The following is a 15,833-nucleotide window of genomic DNA, read 5'->3' as shown; positions in this document are numbered from 1 at the left end:
AGCTAGCTTTTCGCGTGGCGCCGTCTGGTAAGACCCGTCAGGAGGGCGGCCACGTGTGCTTGCAAGGCAGAGGTCCTGAGTTTGCGCCAGTTATGGATTGAATCGGGAGGAAGAGGTACTCGCTAAGCAAGCAGTGTGACGTCCTTTACATACGCATGGTGAATTTACTGCTCTGATAGAGCAGAGCTGGAGGAGGACTGCGAGGGCACACATATAGTACACACGCACGCACGCACACACACACAGAAAATGTTACGTAAGCACACACACACACTCCGCAACCCAGGCCATTTCTCACCTCACAAACTTACTCACCTCATGATCGGCTACTGGGAGCACTGATCACAGTATTTACAAGCCACAGTTACCCTTTTCCCCTTTTTGAACAAGATAACGTAATGTACACTGAGTGGACAAAACATTAGGAACACCTTTCATAATATTGAGTTGCACCCCCCTTTTGTCCTCAGAACAGCCTCAATTCATTGGGGCAGAGACTCTACAGGGCGTTTAAAGTATTCCGCAGGGATGTTGGCCCATGTTGACTCCAATGCTTCTCACATTTGTGTCAGGTTGGCTGGATGTCCTTTGAGTGGTGGACCATTTTTGATACAAGAACAGGTGTTCCTAATGTTTTGTATACTCAGTGTATAAGAAACTTTATATGTATCTATATCAGTGGTTTGTGATGTAGAACACATATTTATCTATATCAGTGGTTTGTGATGTAGAACACATATTTGTCTATATCAGTGGTTTGTGATGTAGAACACATATTTATCTATATCAGTGGTTTGTGATGTAGAACACATATTTATCTATATCAGTGGTTTGTGATGTAGAACACATATTTATCTATATCAGTGGTTTGTGATGTAGAACACATATTCATCTATATCAGTGGTTTGTGATGTAGAACACATATTTATCGATGTCAGTGGTTTGTGATGTAGAACACATATTTATCTATATCAGTGGTTTGTGATGTAGAACACATATGTATCTATATCAGTGGTTTGTGATGTAGAACACATATTTATCTATATCAGTGGTTTGTGATGTAGAACACATATTTATCTATATCAGTGGTTTGTGATGTAGAACACATATTTATCGATGTCAGTGGTTTGTGATGTAGAACACATATTTATCTATGTCAGTGGTTTGTGATGTAGAACACATATTTGTCTATATCAGTGGTTTGTGATGTAGAACACATATTTGTCTATATCAGTGGTTTGTGATGTAGAACACATATTTGTCTATATCAGTGGTTTGTGATGTAGAACACATATTTGTCTATATCAGTGGTTTGTGATGTAGAACACATATTTATCTATATCAGTGGTTTGTGATGTAGAACACATATGTATCTATATCAGTGGTTTGTGATGTAGAACACATATTTGTCTATATCAGTGGTTTGTGATGTAGAACACATATTTATCTATATCAGTGGTTTGTGATGTAGAACACATATTTATCTATATCAGTGGTTTGTGATGTAGAACACATATTTATCTATATCAGTGGTTTGTGATGTAGAACACATATTTATCTATATCAGTGGTTTGTGATGTAGAACACATATTTATCTATGTCAGTGGTTTAAATCTAAACGGGAACAGTGGTGGGTGACAGCCTCCCACCCTGTCGCCCCCTAGGGACCGTTCCCGCTACAAGCAACAATTTAACCAAGATTAATCCCCACTAGATATGCTACCAGATATTCCACTCAGTAACTCCAAAGCCATTTCCCTCCTTCTTTTCATCCCTTCATCCCTCCTTCCCTCCATCCCACCATCCCCTTCACACGTCCAGGGTAATCTTGTCTGTTGGCAGAAGATTCTCCTGTTTTTGAGACGATGAGGGAGGGAGGGAGGGAGAGAGAGAGAGAGAGAGAGAGAGAGAGAGAGAGAGAGAGAGAGAGAGAGAGAGAGAGAGAGAGAGAGAGAGAGAGAGAGAGAGAGAGAGAGAGAGAGAGAGAGAGAGAGAGAGAGAGAGAGAGAGAGAGAGAGAGAGAGAGAGAGAGAGAGAGAGAGAGAGAGAGAGAGAGAGAGAGAGAGAGAGAGAGAGAGAGAGAGAGATAAATCTCTCATCAATGTTTCATGACACCGCTCTGAAAGCCTTGACTTACAGCTGCTCAAAGAGGCATGGCACTTTTTTAAGACGCAAATACCTGCGTCACCTTGGGCAGCATGGTAAAAATATTATGCCTACAGTGAAATGTGTATCAATCGTGTTCACATGCTTGCAAATAGCCCATTAGCATCACAACAATGCCTTGAACACACACACACACAGTAAACGCACACTAGACACTGCATCTCCGTATATAGGCCTAGCAATCTTTGCTGTCGTGTTGACACAATAGCAACACATTAATAACGTCAGGACAACATGGCAAAAAAAAATACCCAGTGGTTGCATGGTGTGAGTCACTGCGGTGTTAAACGGTGCCCATGGTGCAGGCTGTTGTATTTAACGCAGTGCATGTTATTTACTTTGAAATGGAGCCAGTGAATCTGGAACACAGTGTTAGAAGGGGAAGTTACACACATCTACGCACGCACGCACACACACACACACACACACACACACACACACACACACACACGCCGCTGCTAAATCGTGGCCACCACTAAAAGAAAAAGCGAATCTGGCCCCGCTGCTGAAAAACATCCAAGGGAAACACTGCACACGCTCTGTCAAGGGGGCCTTGGTGACCACTGGAAGCGTTATGAGGTACACATGGAAATATGAGATTCTAACTTGTATTTCTTTCTGGAAAAGATGTTATCGATAGACTACAGCTCCGCTTCAAGTGCTTATGTGTCTACTTGAAAATCTGATTCTAGCAGAACATTTCAGCCCTGTCTCAAACTAGGAGAAACCATGGCTCTATCTATTCACACTCTGCTTGGTATTCCGCGGGAATGGAACTGCGCTTTGACTTTAAAAATGTATGCCAAACAAAAACGATGGATTTCAAAGTTGAACAAACGATAAAAATCTCCAGAAGGATTACTTTTAACAATGTCCACAGAAGATGTGTCAAAAACGAATTGGGCGGAAGAACTGTGCGGATCAAACCGTAATGTAATTGCGGTAAAATCTCTCTAGGGTTTTTATGTGCCCACATATTCCAAAAAACAAAATATCTGCTCTGAATTAAGATTCAAAGATGTCAGCAGAAAAAAATGGGGTGTCAGCTATGTCATGGTACCTTGAGTTTGAAAAAAATCTATTTTTGTTATTGAAGTAAGTAAGTAAAGTGGATTTACACCCGGTAACAGAATTACGGTAACGGAATTACGTCATGGGTCCCTGATCTGTACTACACAGAAATGCATAATGATGGATATGAATATCATTCTCTGTTTGGACATCACAGCACAGCACAGTAGATTACAGTACAGTACAATACAGTACGTTAGAGTAGGGTAGGGTAGAGTTCAGTGCAGTAGAGTATAGTTCAGTAGAGTAGAGTATATTGTATACTGTACTATACTCAACTTTTCTTTAGTGTTCTATATTGTACTGTACTATTGTATTGAACAGTACTCTGCTATGCTCTACTCACTGTACTGTACTCTACTGTCCTGCACTGTACTGTGCTGTGCTAGCCAAACTACGTCTATGATAGATTCAGATTTGGTCCAGTCCGGTCCGTCCTTTGACATTAACATCTAAAGCCAAGGCGGACTGACCAAAGCTCATCTACTTTTCAACATCCATGAACGTCCGGTGTAGGTTGGTGCTCAGCAGTAAGGATGCTGGTTAAGGTAAATGGAGAGAGAGAGGGGGCTCATGGGTAGGTGTCACTAACAGCTGGGAGAGGTGACAATAACTGGAGAGTGAGAGATAGAGGTAGATAGCGGGAGAGAGAGAGAGGCAGGGGTTGTCCAGACTCAGACTGTTTTAACACTGTTGGTTTTGTCACACCCTATTCTCTATTTTGTCACACCCTATTCTCTATTTTGTCACACCCTATTCTCTATTTTGTCACACCCTATTCTCTATTTTGGTTAGGCCAGGGTGTGACTAGGGTGGGCGTTCTATGTTATTTCTTCTATGTTTTTGTATTTCTTTGTTTTTGGTCGGGTATGGTTCTCAATCAGGGACAGCTGTCTGTCGTTGTCTCTGATTGAGAACCATACTTAGGTAGCTCTTGCCCACATGGGTTTTGTAGGTAGTTATTTTCTGTTTAGTGTGGTTTGCACCTGACGGAGCTGTTTCGGTTGTTTCTTTGGTCCCTTCTTTGGTTGTATTTAGTGTTCAGTTTATTAAAATAATGATGAACACTTACCAGGCTGCATCTTGGTCCTCACCCTATCACCCTCACTTACCAGGCTGCATCTTGGTCCTCAAGTTAACAGCTGAACATAACAAGCAGTATGCCAGTGGAAGGGAGAACAGTAGAAGGTGACCCAACTGTGGCTTGTGACTTATGATTTCCCATTGTAGCCAATTAGGTTGCAGGAATTCCATTATAGATTTTTTGGGGGGTCATTTTTGTAAAGAAATTGAGTTGAATCACTTAATTTATAAACAACATTTCTATCATTAACGTTACTATAACTAATTGGTATGTCTTCCATTACGTGTAACTTCTCCGAACTTTCATTATCCTCCCTCCACATGAAGGAGAGACATTAGAAAATGATCATACAGATATGTGGGTTGTTGGTAACGGTATTACAAGGCACAAAGCAATATTTCTTAAGCGTGCAGAAGGTGAACAACATCTCCAAAACCAAATATACGTTTTGATATCAGTTACCAGGGGTATTTACGTCAACGTGATTATATTTTGATGTACAGTACCACTGAAAAGTTTAGACACACCTCATTCAAGGGTTTTTCCTTATTTCCAACAGTCTTGAAGGAGTTCACACATATGCTGAGCACTTTTTCTTCACTCTCTGCGGTCCAATTAATCTCAAACCATCTCAATTTGTTTGAGGTCGGGTGATTGTCAGATCAGCTGATGCAACAATCTCCTTGGTCAAATAGTCCTTAAACAGCCTAGAGGTGTGTTTTGGGTCATTGTCCTGTTGAAAAACAAATGATAGTCCCACTAAGGGCAAATGAGATGGGATGGTGTATCTTGTGGTAGCCATGCTGGATCAGTGTGCCTTGAATTCTAAATGGCTCTAAATAGCTCACCGACAGTGTCACCAGCAAAGCACCATCACACCTCCTCCTCCATGCTTCACGGTGGGAACCACACATGCAGAGATCAGCCGTTCACCTACTCTGCATCTCACAAAGACACGATGGTTGGAACCAAAAATCTCAAATTTGAACTCATCAGACCAAAGGACAGATTTCCACCAAGTCTAATGTCCATTGCTCATGTTTCTTGGCCCAAGCAAGTCTCTTCTTATTATTGGTTTCTTTGCAGCAATACGACCATGACGGCCTGAGTCACACAGTCTCCTCTGAACAGTTGATGTTGAGATGTGTCTGTTACTTGAACTCTGTGAAGCATTTCTTTGGGCTGCAATTTCTGAGACTGGTAATTCTAATGAACTTATCCTCTGCAGCAGAGGTAACTCTGGGTCTTCCTTTCCTGTGGCGATCCTCATGAGAGCCAGTTTTATCATTGTGCTTGATGGTTTTTGCGACTGCAATTGAAGATACTTTAAAAGTTGTTGAAATTTTCTACATTGATTGACTGACATCCATGTCTTAAAGTAATGGACTGCCATTTCTCTTTGCTTAATTGATCTGTTCTTGCCATAATATGGACTTGGTCTTTTACCAAATAGGGCTATCTTCTGTATACCACCCCTACCTTGTCACAACACAACTGATTTTTGTATTTTTTTTTGTATTTTATTTCACCTTTATTTAACCAGGTAAGTAAGTTGAGAACACCTTTATTTAACCAGGTAAGTAAGTTGAGAACACCTTTATTTAACCAGGTAAGTAAGTTGAGAACACCTTTATTTAACCAGGTAAGTAAGTTGAGAACACCTTTATTTAACCAGGTAAGTAAGTTGAGAAAAGGTTCTCATTTACAATTGTGACCTGGCCAAGGCAAAGCAGTTCGACACATACAACAACACAGAGTTACACATGGAGTAAAACAAACATAGTCAATAATACAGTAGAAAAATAAGTCTATATACAATGTGAGCAAATGAGGTGAGATAAGGGAGGTAAAGACAAAAAAAAAAGGTAATGGTGGCAAAGTAAATACAATATAACAAGTAAAACACTGGAATGGTAGATTTGCAGTGAAAGAATGTGCAAAGTAGAGATAGAAATAATGGGGTGCAAAGGAGCAAAATAAATAAATACAGTAGGGGGAGAGGTAGTTGTTTGGGCTAAATTATAGATGGGCTATGTACAGGTGCAGTAATATGTGAGCTGCTCTGACAGATGGTGCTTAAAGCTAGTGAGGGAGATAAGTGTTTCCAGTTTCAGATATTTTTGTAGTTCGTTCCAGTCATTGGCAGCAGAGAACTGGAAGGAGAGGCGGCCAAAGGAAGAATTGGTTTTGGGGGTGACCAGAGAGATATACCTGCTGGAGCGCGTGCTACAGGTGGGTGCTGCTATGGTGACCAGCGAGCTGAGATAAGGGGGGACTTTACCTAGCAGGGTCTTGTAGATGACCTGGAGCCAGTGGGTTTGGCGACGAGTATGAAGCGAGGGCCAGCCAACGAGAGCTTACAGGTCGCAGTGGTGGATAGTATATGGGGCTTTGGTGACAAAACGGATGACACTGTGATCCAATTGCATCCAATTTATTGAGTAGGGTATTGGAGGCTATTTTGCAAATGACATCGTCGAGGATCGGTAGGATGGTCAGTTTTACAAGGGTATGTTTGGCAGCATGAGTGAAGGATGCTTTGTTGTAAAATAGGAAGCCAATTCTAGATTTAACTTTGGATTGGAGATGTTTGATGTGAGTCTGGAAGGAGAGTTTACAGTCTAACCAGACACCTAGGTATTTGTAGCTGTCCAGAACCGTCCAGAGTAGTGATGTTGGACGGGCGGGCAGGTGCAGGCAGTGATCGGTTGAAGAGCATGCATTTAGTTTTACTTGTATTTTTTGGAGGCCACGGAAGGAGAGTTGTATGGCATTGAAGCTCGTCTGGAGGGTTGTTAACACAGTGTCCAAAGAAGGGCCAGAAGTATACAGAATGGTGTCGTCTGCGTAGAGGTGGATCAGAGACTCATCAGCAGCAAGAGCGACATCATTGATGTATACAGAGAAGAGAGTCGGTCCAAGAATTGAACCCTGAGGCACCCCCATAGAGACTGCCAGAGGCCCGGACAACAGGTCCTCCGATTTGACACACTGAACTCTATCAGAGAAGTAATTGGTGAACCAGGCGAGGCAATCATTTGAGAAACCAAGGCTATGATTGGCTAAAAACACATTAAGAAGGAAAGACATTCCACACATTAACTTTTAACAAGGTACACCTGTTAATTGAAATGCGTTCCAGGTGACTATCTCATGAAGCTGGTTGAGAGAATGCCAAGAGTGAGCAAAGCTGTCATCAAGGCAAAGAGTAGCTACTTTGAAGAATCTCAAATATAGAATATATTTCCATTTGTTTAACACTTTTTTGGTTTCTACATGATTCCATATGTCTTATATCATAGTTTTGATGTCTTCACTATTCTACAATGTAGAAAATAGTACAAATAAAGAATAACCCTTGAATGAGTAGGTGTGTGCAAACTTTTGACTGGTACTGTATTTCTGATACCTTTTAAGACTTTTTCTGGTATATTTTCTAAGAATCAAATCAAATCAATCAAATGTATTTATATAGCCCTTCGTACATCAGCTGATATCTCAAAGTGCTGTACAGAAACCCAGCCTAAAACCCCAAACAGCACGCAATGCAGGTGGAGAAGCACGGTGGCTAGGAAAAACTCCCTAGAAAGGCCAAAACCTAGGAAGAAACCTAGAGAGGAACCAGGCTATGTGGGGTGGCCAGTCCTCTTCTGGCTGTGCCGGGTGGAGATTATAACAGAACATGGCCAAGATGTTCAAATGTTCATAAATGACCAGTATGGTCAAATAATAATAATCACAGGCAGAACAGTTGAAACTGGAGCAGCAGCACGGCCAGGTGGACTGGGGACAGCGAGGAGTCATCATGTCAGGTAGTCCTGAGGCATGGTCCTAGGGCTCAGGTCCTCCTCCAAGAGAAAGAGAGAATTAGAGAGGGCATACTTAAATTCACACAGGACACCGGATAGGACAGGAGAAGTACTCCAGATATAACAAACTGACCCTAGCCCCCCGACACATAAACTACTGCAGCATAAATACTGGAAGCTGAGACCGGAGGGGTCAGGAGACACTGTGGCCCCATCCGAGGACACCCCCGGACAGGGCCAAACAGGAAGGATATAACCCCACCCACTTTGCCAAAGCACAGCCCCCACACCACTAGAGGGATATCTTCAACCACCAACTTACCATCCTGAGACAAGGCCGAGCATAGCCCACAAAGATCTCCGCCACGGCACAACCCAAGGGGGGGGACGCCAACCCAGACAGGAAGATCACATCAGTGACTCAATCCACTCAAGTGACGCACCCCTCCTAGGGACGGTATGAAAGAGCCCTAGTAAGCCAGTGACTCAGCCCCTGTAATAGGGTTAGAGGCAGAGAATCCCAGTGGAAAGAGGGGAACCGGCCAGGCAGAGACAGCAAGGGCGGTTCGTTGCTCCAGAGCCTTTCCATTCACCTTCACACTCCTGGGCCAGACTACACTCAATCATATGACCCACTGAAGAGATGAGTCTTCAGTAAAGACTTAAAGGTTGAGACCGAGTTTGCGTCTCTCACATGGGTAGGCAGACCATTCAATAAAAATGGAGCTCTATAGGAGAAAGCCCTGCCTCCAGCTGTTTGCTTAAAAATTCTAGGTACAATTAGGAGGCCTGCGTCTTGTGACCGTAGCGTACGTGTAGGTATGTACGGCAGGACCAATTCAGAGAGATAGGTAGGAGCAGGCCCATGTAATGCTTTGTAGGTTAGCAGTAAAACCTTGAAATCCCTAAGACCCCTTTTACACATAGTTCTCCATAAATAAAAGCCTTTACTTATGCCAAGTTTTTAAGCTGGAAAATGGAAAGAAAAATTTATCTATGCCTTCATTTCCCAAAAATATAGACTCTTCGCTTTCATCTGACACCCAATTTGATATGCTCCTACGTACTTCACATGTTGGTGCGCGTGGGTTCTTTTCCATGGAAATGCCCTGGGCGCTCTTCTTCTACTAATCTTGCCTGAGCTCAGACAGTGGCCGAATTTAACACTCACTAGACTGGCAAAGCCCAGGGCAGAACTGTTAGGGCTTTGGAGCGTGTGTAGGGAATCCGTGAGTTACCATGTCACCATTTTTCCTTGATTCCAAGAGATAGTTATTACCCAATTTCTCAGTATTCCCCATAGCCATTACTTTACCATGCTGCTTCTAGTTCAATTACGTGCCCTTACATTTCTGAGAGGGTAAACTGGCCTTTAATTCTGCTTATATTACTTGGTTTTCCATCTCAGCTCCCAAACAACACTTGGTAGCTTTTGGAACAACAGAAATGATTGATGCCCCTCTCCCATCAACAGAGGCACAGCGATATCTATTAACTGCTACTTTACAACCGTTTCATAGTGAGCCTTTGTCGCTGTAGTGTCGATAGTATGTTCAGCGATGTGTGTCTTGAAAACCGGTATTGATGGTAGTTAACCTTCGTTGCTTTTTCTGTGTTCTCTCTTGACAGACACATACTTGTCAAACAGACACACACCCTGCATATCGAGCAGACAAATACACACACATATATACACACACACACACACACACACAGAAACACACACACACTATTTGAAAGACTGATTAACCAACACAGACCTCCACTTGTGATTACGGCCTTTGAGAAAACACAAAGGCTTTCGGGGGGAAAAGAGCGGTGGTGATGCATTGTGGCCGTTACTGAAATGATTAATTCCGTCTAAAAATCTATTGTGACGTAATTTATTTAGTTATTTATACAAAACATTCATGTCAAAAACAAGCATTCAGAAGTCGGGCTTTGTCTGTTCTGACAGTTTTCAGCATGTTCAGAAATACACATGATGTTTAAATTAATCTCACATTTAATACCAGTACCCACTTTTGACAGGAAATGTCAGATGTGTAAATTTGCTCGCTGGTGTCGTGTTAAAATGTGCTCTTTATTTCAGGTGCCACATCCGTGTGATTGACACCTTCGGGACAGAGCCGGCCTACAACCACGAGGACTACGCCACCCTGCACGGCTACAGGACCAACTGGGGCTACTGGAACCTCAATTCCAGACAGTACATGACCATGTTCCGTAAGTATACATCAATATGGGTTATCACTCATTAGTATTACAACACAATGGATGGTTGCACAGACTATGATTAAAGGACCAATCTGTAAGATTTCATGGTCTCAGATTGTTGATTCAGTCTACAACAGTATTGGACGTAAACAACGTCATTATATTATAGCGATTCAGGGGGAGGAGTGCGAGGGTCCAAGGCAAAGCACCACCCATGAAACTTTCAGCAGATATTAGGTGTATTGGGAAGAGGGCTACAATTAAGACCTGAATATAGCCATGTGCTTGTTGGGGGCTCAGTTATTATTTGCTTTTGGAAAATGGCATATTAAAAAGGTTAGTTCACTATTATTGGATGTCAAGTCCAAAACTACTTCTGGGAGAGTTAGGAGGGAGTTAGGAGGGAGAGTTTGGAGGACATGGTGAGAGGTAGGAGGCCACAGTGATGGGAGAGTTACGAGGCCACAGTGATGGGAGAGTTAGGAGGCCACAGTGATGGGAGAGTTAGGAGGCCACAGTGATGGGAGAGTTAGGAGGCCAGAGTGATGGGAGAGTTAGGAGGCCAGAGTGATGGGAGAGTTCGGAGGCCAGAGTGATGGGAGAGTTAGGAGGCCAGAGTGATGGGAGAGTTAGGAGGCCACAGTGATGGGAGAGTTAGGAGGCCACAGTGATGTGAGAGTTAGGAGGCCACAGTGATGTGAGAGTTAGGAGGCCAGAGTGATGTGAGAGTTAGGAGGCCAGAGTGATGTGAGAGTTAGGAGGCCAGAGTGATGGGAGAGTTAGGAGGCCAGAGTGATGGGAGAGTTAGGAGGCCAGAGTGATGGGAGAGTTAGGAGGCCACAGTGATGTGAGAGTTAGGAGGCCACAGTGATGTGAGAGTTAGGAGGCCAGAGTGATGTGAGAGTTAGGAGGCCAGAGTGATGTGAGAGTTAGGAGGCCAGAGTGATGTGAGAGTTAGGAGGCCAGAGTGATGGGAGAGTTAGGAGGCCAGAGTGATGTGAGAGTTGGGAGGCCACAGTGATGTGAGAGTTGGGAGGCCACAGTGATGTGAGAGTTGGGAGGCCACAGTGATGTGAGAGTTGGGAGGCCACAGTGGGACACAGTAGGATTCCACCATCATAGAGCCCTGGCCTTCACTATCTGACTGGCTCTGCTTTTCATAGCATGTCATTGAGCTAACAGAGCACTTGACTTTATCCACCCTCACCCACTCCATCCTCCACAGCACCACTTAGCATCGCTATATATTCTGCACCACCAGTACAGATGATCACTGATTTGTTGCTGAGCATTTTCCAGCAGAGACGGAAATGCAAACATCTAGTGTATTCAAGATTTTAAAAGGCTTCTAAAGTTTGTAATTTCCATTTAAAATGCCAGACTTGATTTGCCCTAACGAAAAATGTATCAACCCCTACAAAAAAATGTCCATTAATTAAAATCCACATTATAATGAACTTTTCCTGTTGCAGGATTATTTTCCTGCTGTAACAAACTGGCTCAAATTAAGATCCTACATCTGTACCTATCCACCTGGCTATAATGCACCCACAATGGATACCTGCAGAATCCACCTAGGTTTAACATACCACTTAACACAACAATGCCAGGACTTTAGCATACAGACAGCTTTTAGATTAGCCACACTTACAATACCTTTTTGAATTAGCATATTCGAATTAGACTGAGGCACAGGCCATATCAATATCAGTAGAACCTCTTCACATTTCACTGAGGATATTGTTAAGCTCACGTTCAAATGAGATGAAGGTATACACCTGTGTGTTTACTATCTCTTCTGTATCTGTCTCAATCTTTTCCCCTGTCACTCTCCCTTCCCCTCACTCTGCCCTTTCCCTCCTCCCTCTCTCTCACCCTCCTCTCCTCAGCCCACACTCCAGACAACTCGTTCATGGGCTTTGTGTCTGAGGAGCTGAACGACACCGAGAAGAGTAGCATCATGCAGAACAAGGTCAACAACATGGCTGTGGTTTACGGCAAGGAGGCCAGCATGTGGAAGGTAGGCAAAACACACTGTCGTGGAAATTTCCTGTATTACCAAATCATGAGAGAGCAAACCACACACAAGTCGGAGTTATCATAAAGTCCATTTTTAATTATATGAGCTTCACCATAGCCCTGTGACTCTCAGATCAATTCAGTGTCATAAATTAATTCTCTGAGAGTGCTTACATATTGGCAACTGAGATCCTTTATAGCAAAGACACACATAGCCAGACAGCATTGGCTATAAATTATCGTTCAGTTTGGTCTCCTAAACTAAGTTCTTATCTCGTTCTTGGTACCACTTAGAACCAAAAACATTACCTCATCCAATGGCATATATCAAATACACCCCCCTCCTGGACAAGCTTACAGAGAGACGTGACTGGCACACAGACATTGTGGAGCCACCTAACTGGTTCCCCATTAATCACACCATCCCCTCACATGGTTTAGGAATAGTTTACAGACACATTCACAGATAAGACTAACCCGACCTCTCCCCTCTCTGGGCCCAAGTAACTTGTCCCATAAGCATGCTTATGAAAATGTATTATTTATAAATGTTATAAATGTTCTGATTCTGCCACGACAACACACACACACACACACACACACACACACACACACACACACACACACACACACACACACACACACACACACAGAGACATGGGTTCAAATAATATGTATCATTTCAAATACTTTAGCTGTACTTGATTTAGCTTGCCCGTTTGAAATGGGATAGTCCCAAAAGTGCCCACCTAGCGCTCCAGGCCGGCTCAAGCAAACACTTAATGTACTTAAAAGATTTCCAACACTATTTCAGTCCAGGTCTGCGTGCAGAGAGATAATTATCCCACTGACATCAGTTATACGTAGTCGGGTAAAGAGCCGGGGAAGGGGGGGGATCTTTTTAGATTTTGGTAGAGCCGTTCAAATTCCCTTCATGAATGAAGCATGTCTGATCTTTAATCTAGATCTGATTTATGTCCTCCAGCTCGTACCCGGAATATCCCTGTGCTCTTAGAATGAATACTTAGGCCTTTGGATTGATGTGGATTTGACGTTTCAAAACCTATAGATGAGCTGGTTTAAGAAGCTAAGATTTCAAGTTGGCTTTTTCTATAGAAACAGATGGTGCCTTTCTCTAAGCAGTAGGAAGCAGATTGTTAAGTCAATATTTGTATCTGTTCTTGATCATGGCGATGTTATTTATCAAAGTGCAGCTGCTACTACTCTTAAACCTTTGGATGCCGTCTACCATAGTGCCCCTCGGTTTGTTCCAGGCGACAGTTTTGATACTCATCACTGTATCCTGTGTCAAAAGGTTGGCTGGACTTCGCCAAAGACCCTTAGATCTCTACATGACTCCCTTTTTTCTTTCCAAGGCTATACTTTATAAGCTTTCGTCTTATCTAACTTTGCTGTTGAGGTACAGCCACCTGAGTTGCCTAATCCGTTCACAGGATTGGTTAACTCTTGAGGTTCCTAGTGTCTCCACCGAGCTAGATAAACCTGCTTTTAGTTTTAATGCACTGTATTGCTGGAACAAAATTCTGAAAACGTTTCATCTTGATGTTCTGGTGCCGTTCGGGCAATTTAAAGTATTGATTGGGGATTTATTTGTGGAGGAATGTAAATGTTTTTCTGTGATCTGTGATGTTTTATTTGTGCTTTGCGTGACTGAGTTTTTGCATTTTAATGTGTGAATACAGTACATAGCATATACAGTGGGGAGGACAAGTATTTGATACACTGCCAATTTTGAAGGTTTTCCTACTTACAAAGCATGTAGAGGTCTGTCATTTTTTATCATAGGTACACTTCAACTGTGGGAGACGGAATCTAAAACAAAAATCCAGAAAATCACACTGTATGATTTTAAAGTAATTAATTTGCATTTTATTGCTGGGCATTACGGACTTTCAGCTCCCTCCATTTTATTGCTTCCCAATGGCTGCCCCACCCCTGCCCAGTCACATGACTTCATGTGAAGTCCATAGATAATTAATTAATTTATTTCAATTGACTGATTCAGTAAAGTCGACGCAATTGTTGCATGTTGCGTTTATATTTTTGTTCAATATATATATACAGTACCCGTCATACCCGTCAATTTATTTAACTATTTTCTACATTGTAGGATAATAGTGAAGACATCAAAACTATGAAATAACACATATGGAATCATGTAGTAACCAAAAAAGGATTAGACAAACCTTGATGACAGCTTTGCAGACTCTTGGCATTCTTTCAACCAGCTTCATGAGATAGTCACCTGGAATGCATTTCAATTAACAGGTGTGCCTTGTTAAAAGTTAATGGAGACTCACAGTGTGAATCAGTTATGTTGTGACAAGGTAGGGGTGGTATACAGAAGATAGCCCTATTTGGTAAAAGACCAAGTTCATATTATGGCAAGAACATCTCAAATAAGCCAAGAGAAACGACAGTCCATCATTACTTTAAGACATGAAGGTTAGTCAATGCGGAAAATGTGAACGTTTCTTCAAGTGCAGTTGCAAAAACCATCAAGCGCTATGATGAAACTGGCTCTCATGAGGACCGCCACAGGAAAGGAAGACCCAGAGTTACCAGCCTCTGAAATTGCAGCCCAAATATATATGTGTGTGTGTGTGTGTGTGTGTGTGTGTGTGTGTGTGTGTGTGTGTGTGTGTGTGTGTGCGTGCCCGTGAGTTATTATATTATATTGAACAAAAGTATAAATGCAACATGCAACAATTTCAACGAGTTACAATTTCAACGAGTTACAATTCATATCAGGAAGTCAGTCAATTGAAATATATATAAACATACAGTGCATTTGGAAAGTATTCAGACGCCTTGACTTTTTCCACATTTTGTTACTTTACAGCCTTATTCTAAAATGGATTAAATCGTTTTTTCCCCTCGTCAATCTACACACAATACCCCATAATGACAAAGCAAAAACAGGTTTTTAGACAAACCGTCCAATAGATACACGGAGACTCACAGACAGACTCAATATGGATGAGAAGCAGTACCCTGTTAAATCAGCTCATTTCCATTTCCTACGGTCAAGATCAAGAGGTTAAATCAATATAAACTACTAGAGGGGCTACAATCTTATTCACATCCTCATCCACACTAAGTTACCACACCCCTCCTAAACACTCACACACTTCTCACTCCCCCGGTATACACTACAGAGATGTAAAAAAAAAAATAACAGCGCAGAGCTGTTAACTGCATAACAGACCAAACGATCGACATGCCACGTATCTACTATCTATAGAAGATATTACATTTGGCACACAGCCGCACGTGGATGCATTTAACGGAGTCCTAAAGCCTTCATTTGCGGCAAAATTTCCTTTCAAAAGCAGCCTGGTTGCTCACAGTGCATATTCGATGAGGGAGAGACTCAAACTGGATTTCGTTTAAAGACCTGGCTTAGCTGTAACTTTGTTCCCCCTCCGCCTCTGTTGGCGTGCGGC

General features: G+C 42.5%; 1 protein-coding gene across 1 annotated transcript in view; it reads left to right on the top strand.

Annotated features, from left to right (window-relative positions):
• LOC139424652 (alpha-1,6-mannosylglycoprotein 6-beta-N-acetylglucosaminyltransferase B-like) overlaps nt 1-15,833 on the top strand; it is a 162,328-nt gene that overhangs the window by 129,645 nt on the left and 16,850 nt on the right. Inside the window, exons 10-11 of the mRNA XM_071176695.1 lie at nt 10,223-10,356; nt 12,237-12,367. Coding sequence (XP_071032796.1) covers nt 10,223-10,356; nt 12,237-12,367 — 265 coding nt within the window. The remainder of the gene's footprint in view (nt 1-10,222; nt 10,357-12,236; nt 12,368-15,833) is intronic.

The sequence above is a fragment of the Oncorhynchus clarkii genome, chromosome 13 (assembly GCF_045791955.1).
Source record: "Oncorhynchus clarkii lewisi isolate Uvic-CL-2024 chromosome 13, UVic_Ocla_1.0, whole genome shotgun sequence".
Lineage (NCBI taxonomy): Eukaryota > Metazoa > Chordata > Actinopteri > Salmoniformes > Salmonidae > Oncorhynchus > Oncorhynchus clarkii.
This window is presented reverse-complemented; position numbering and strand designations above follow the sequence as displayed.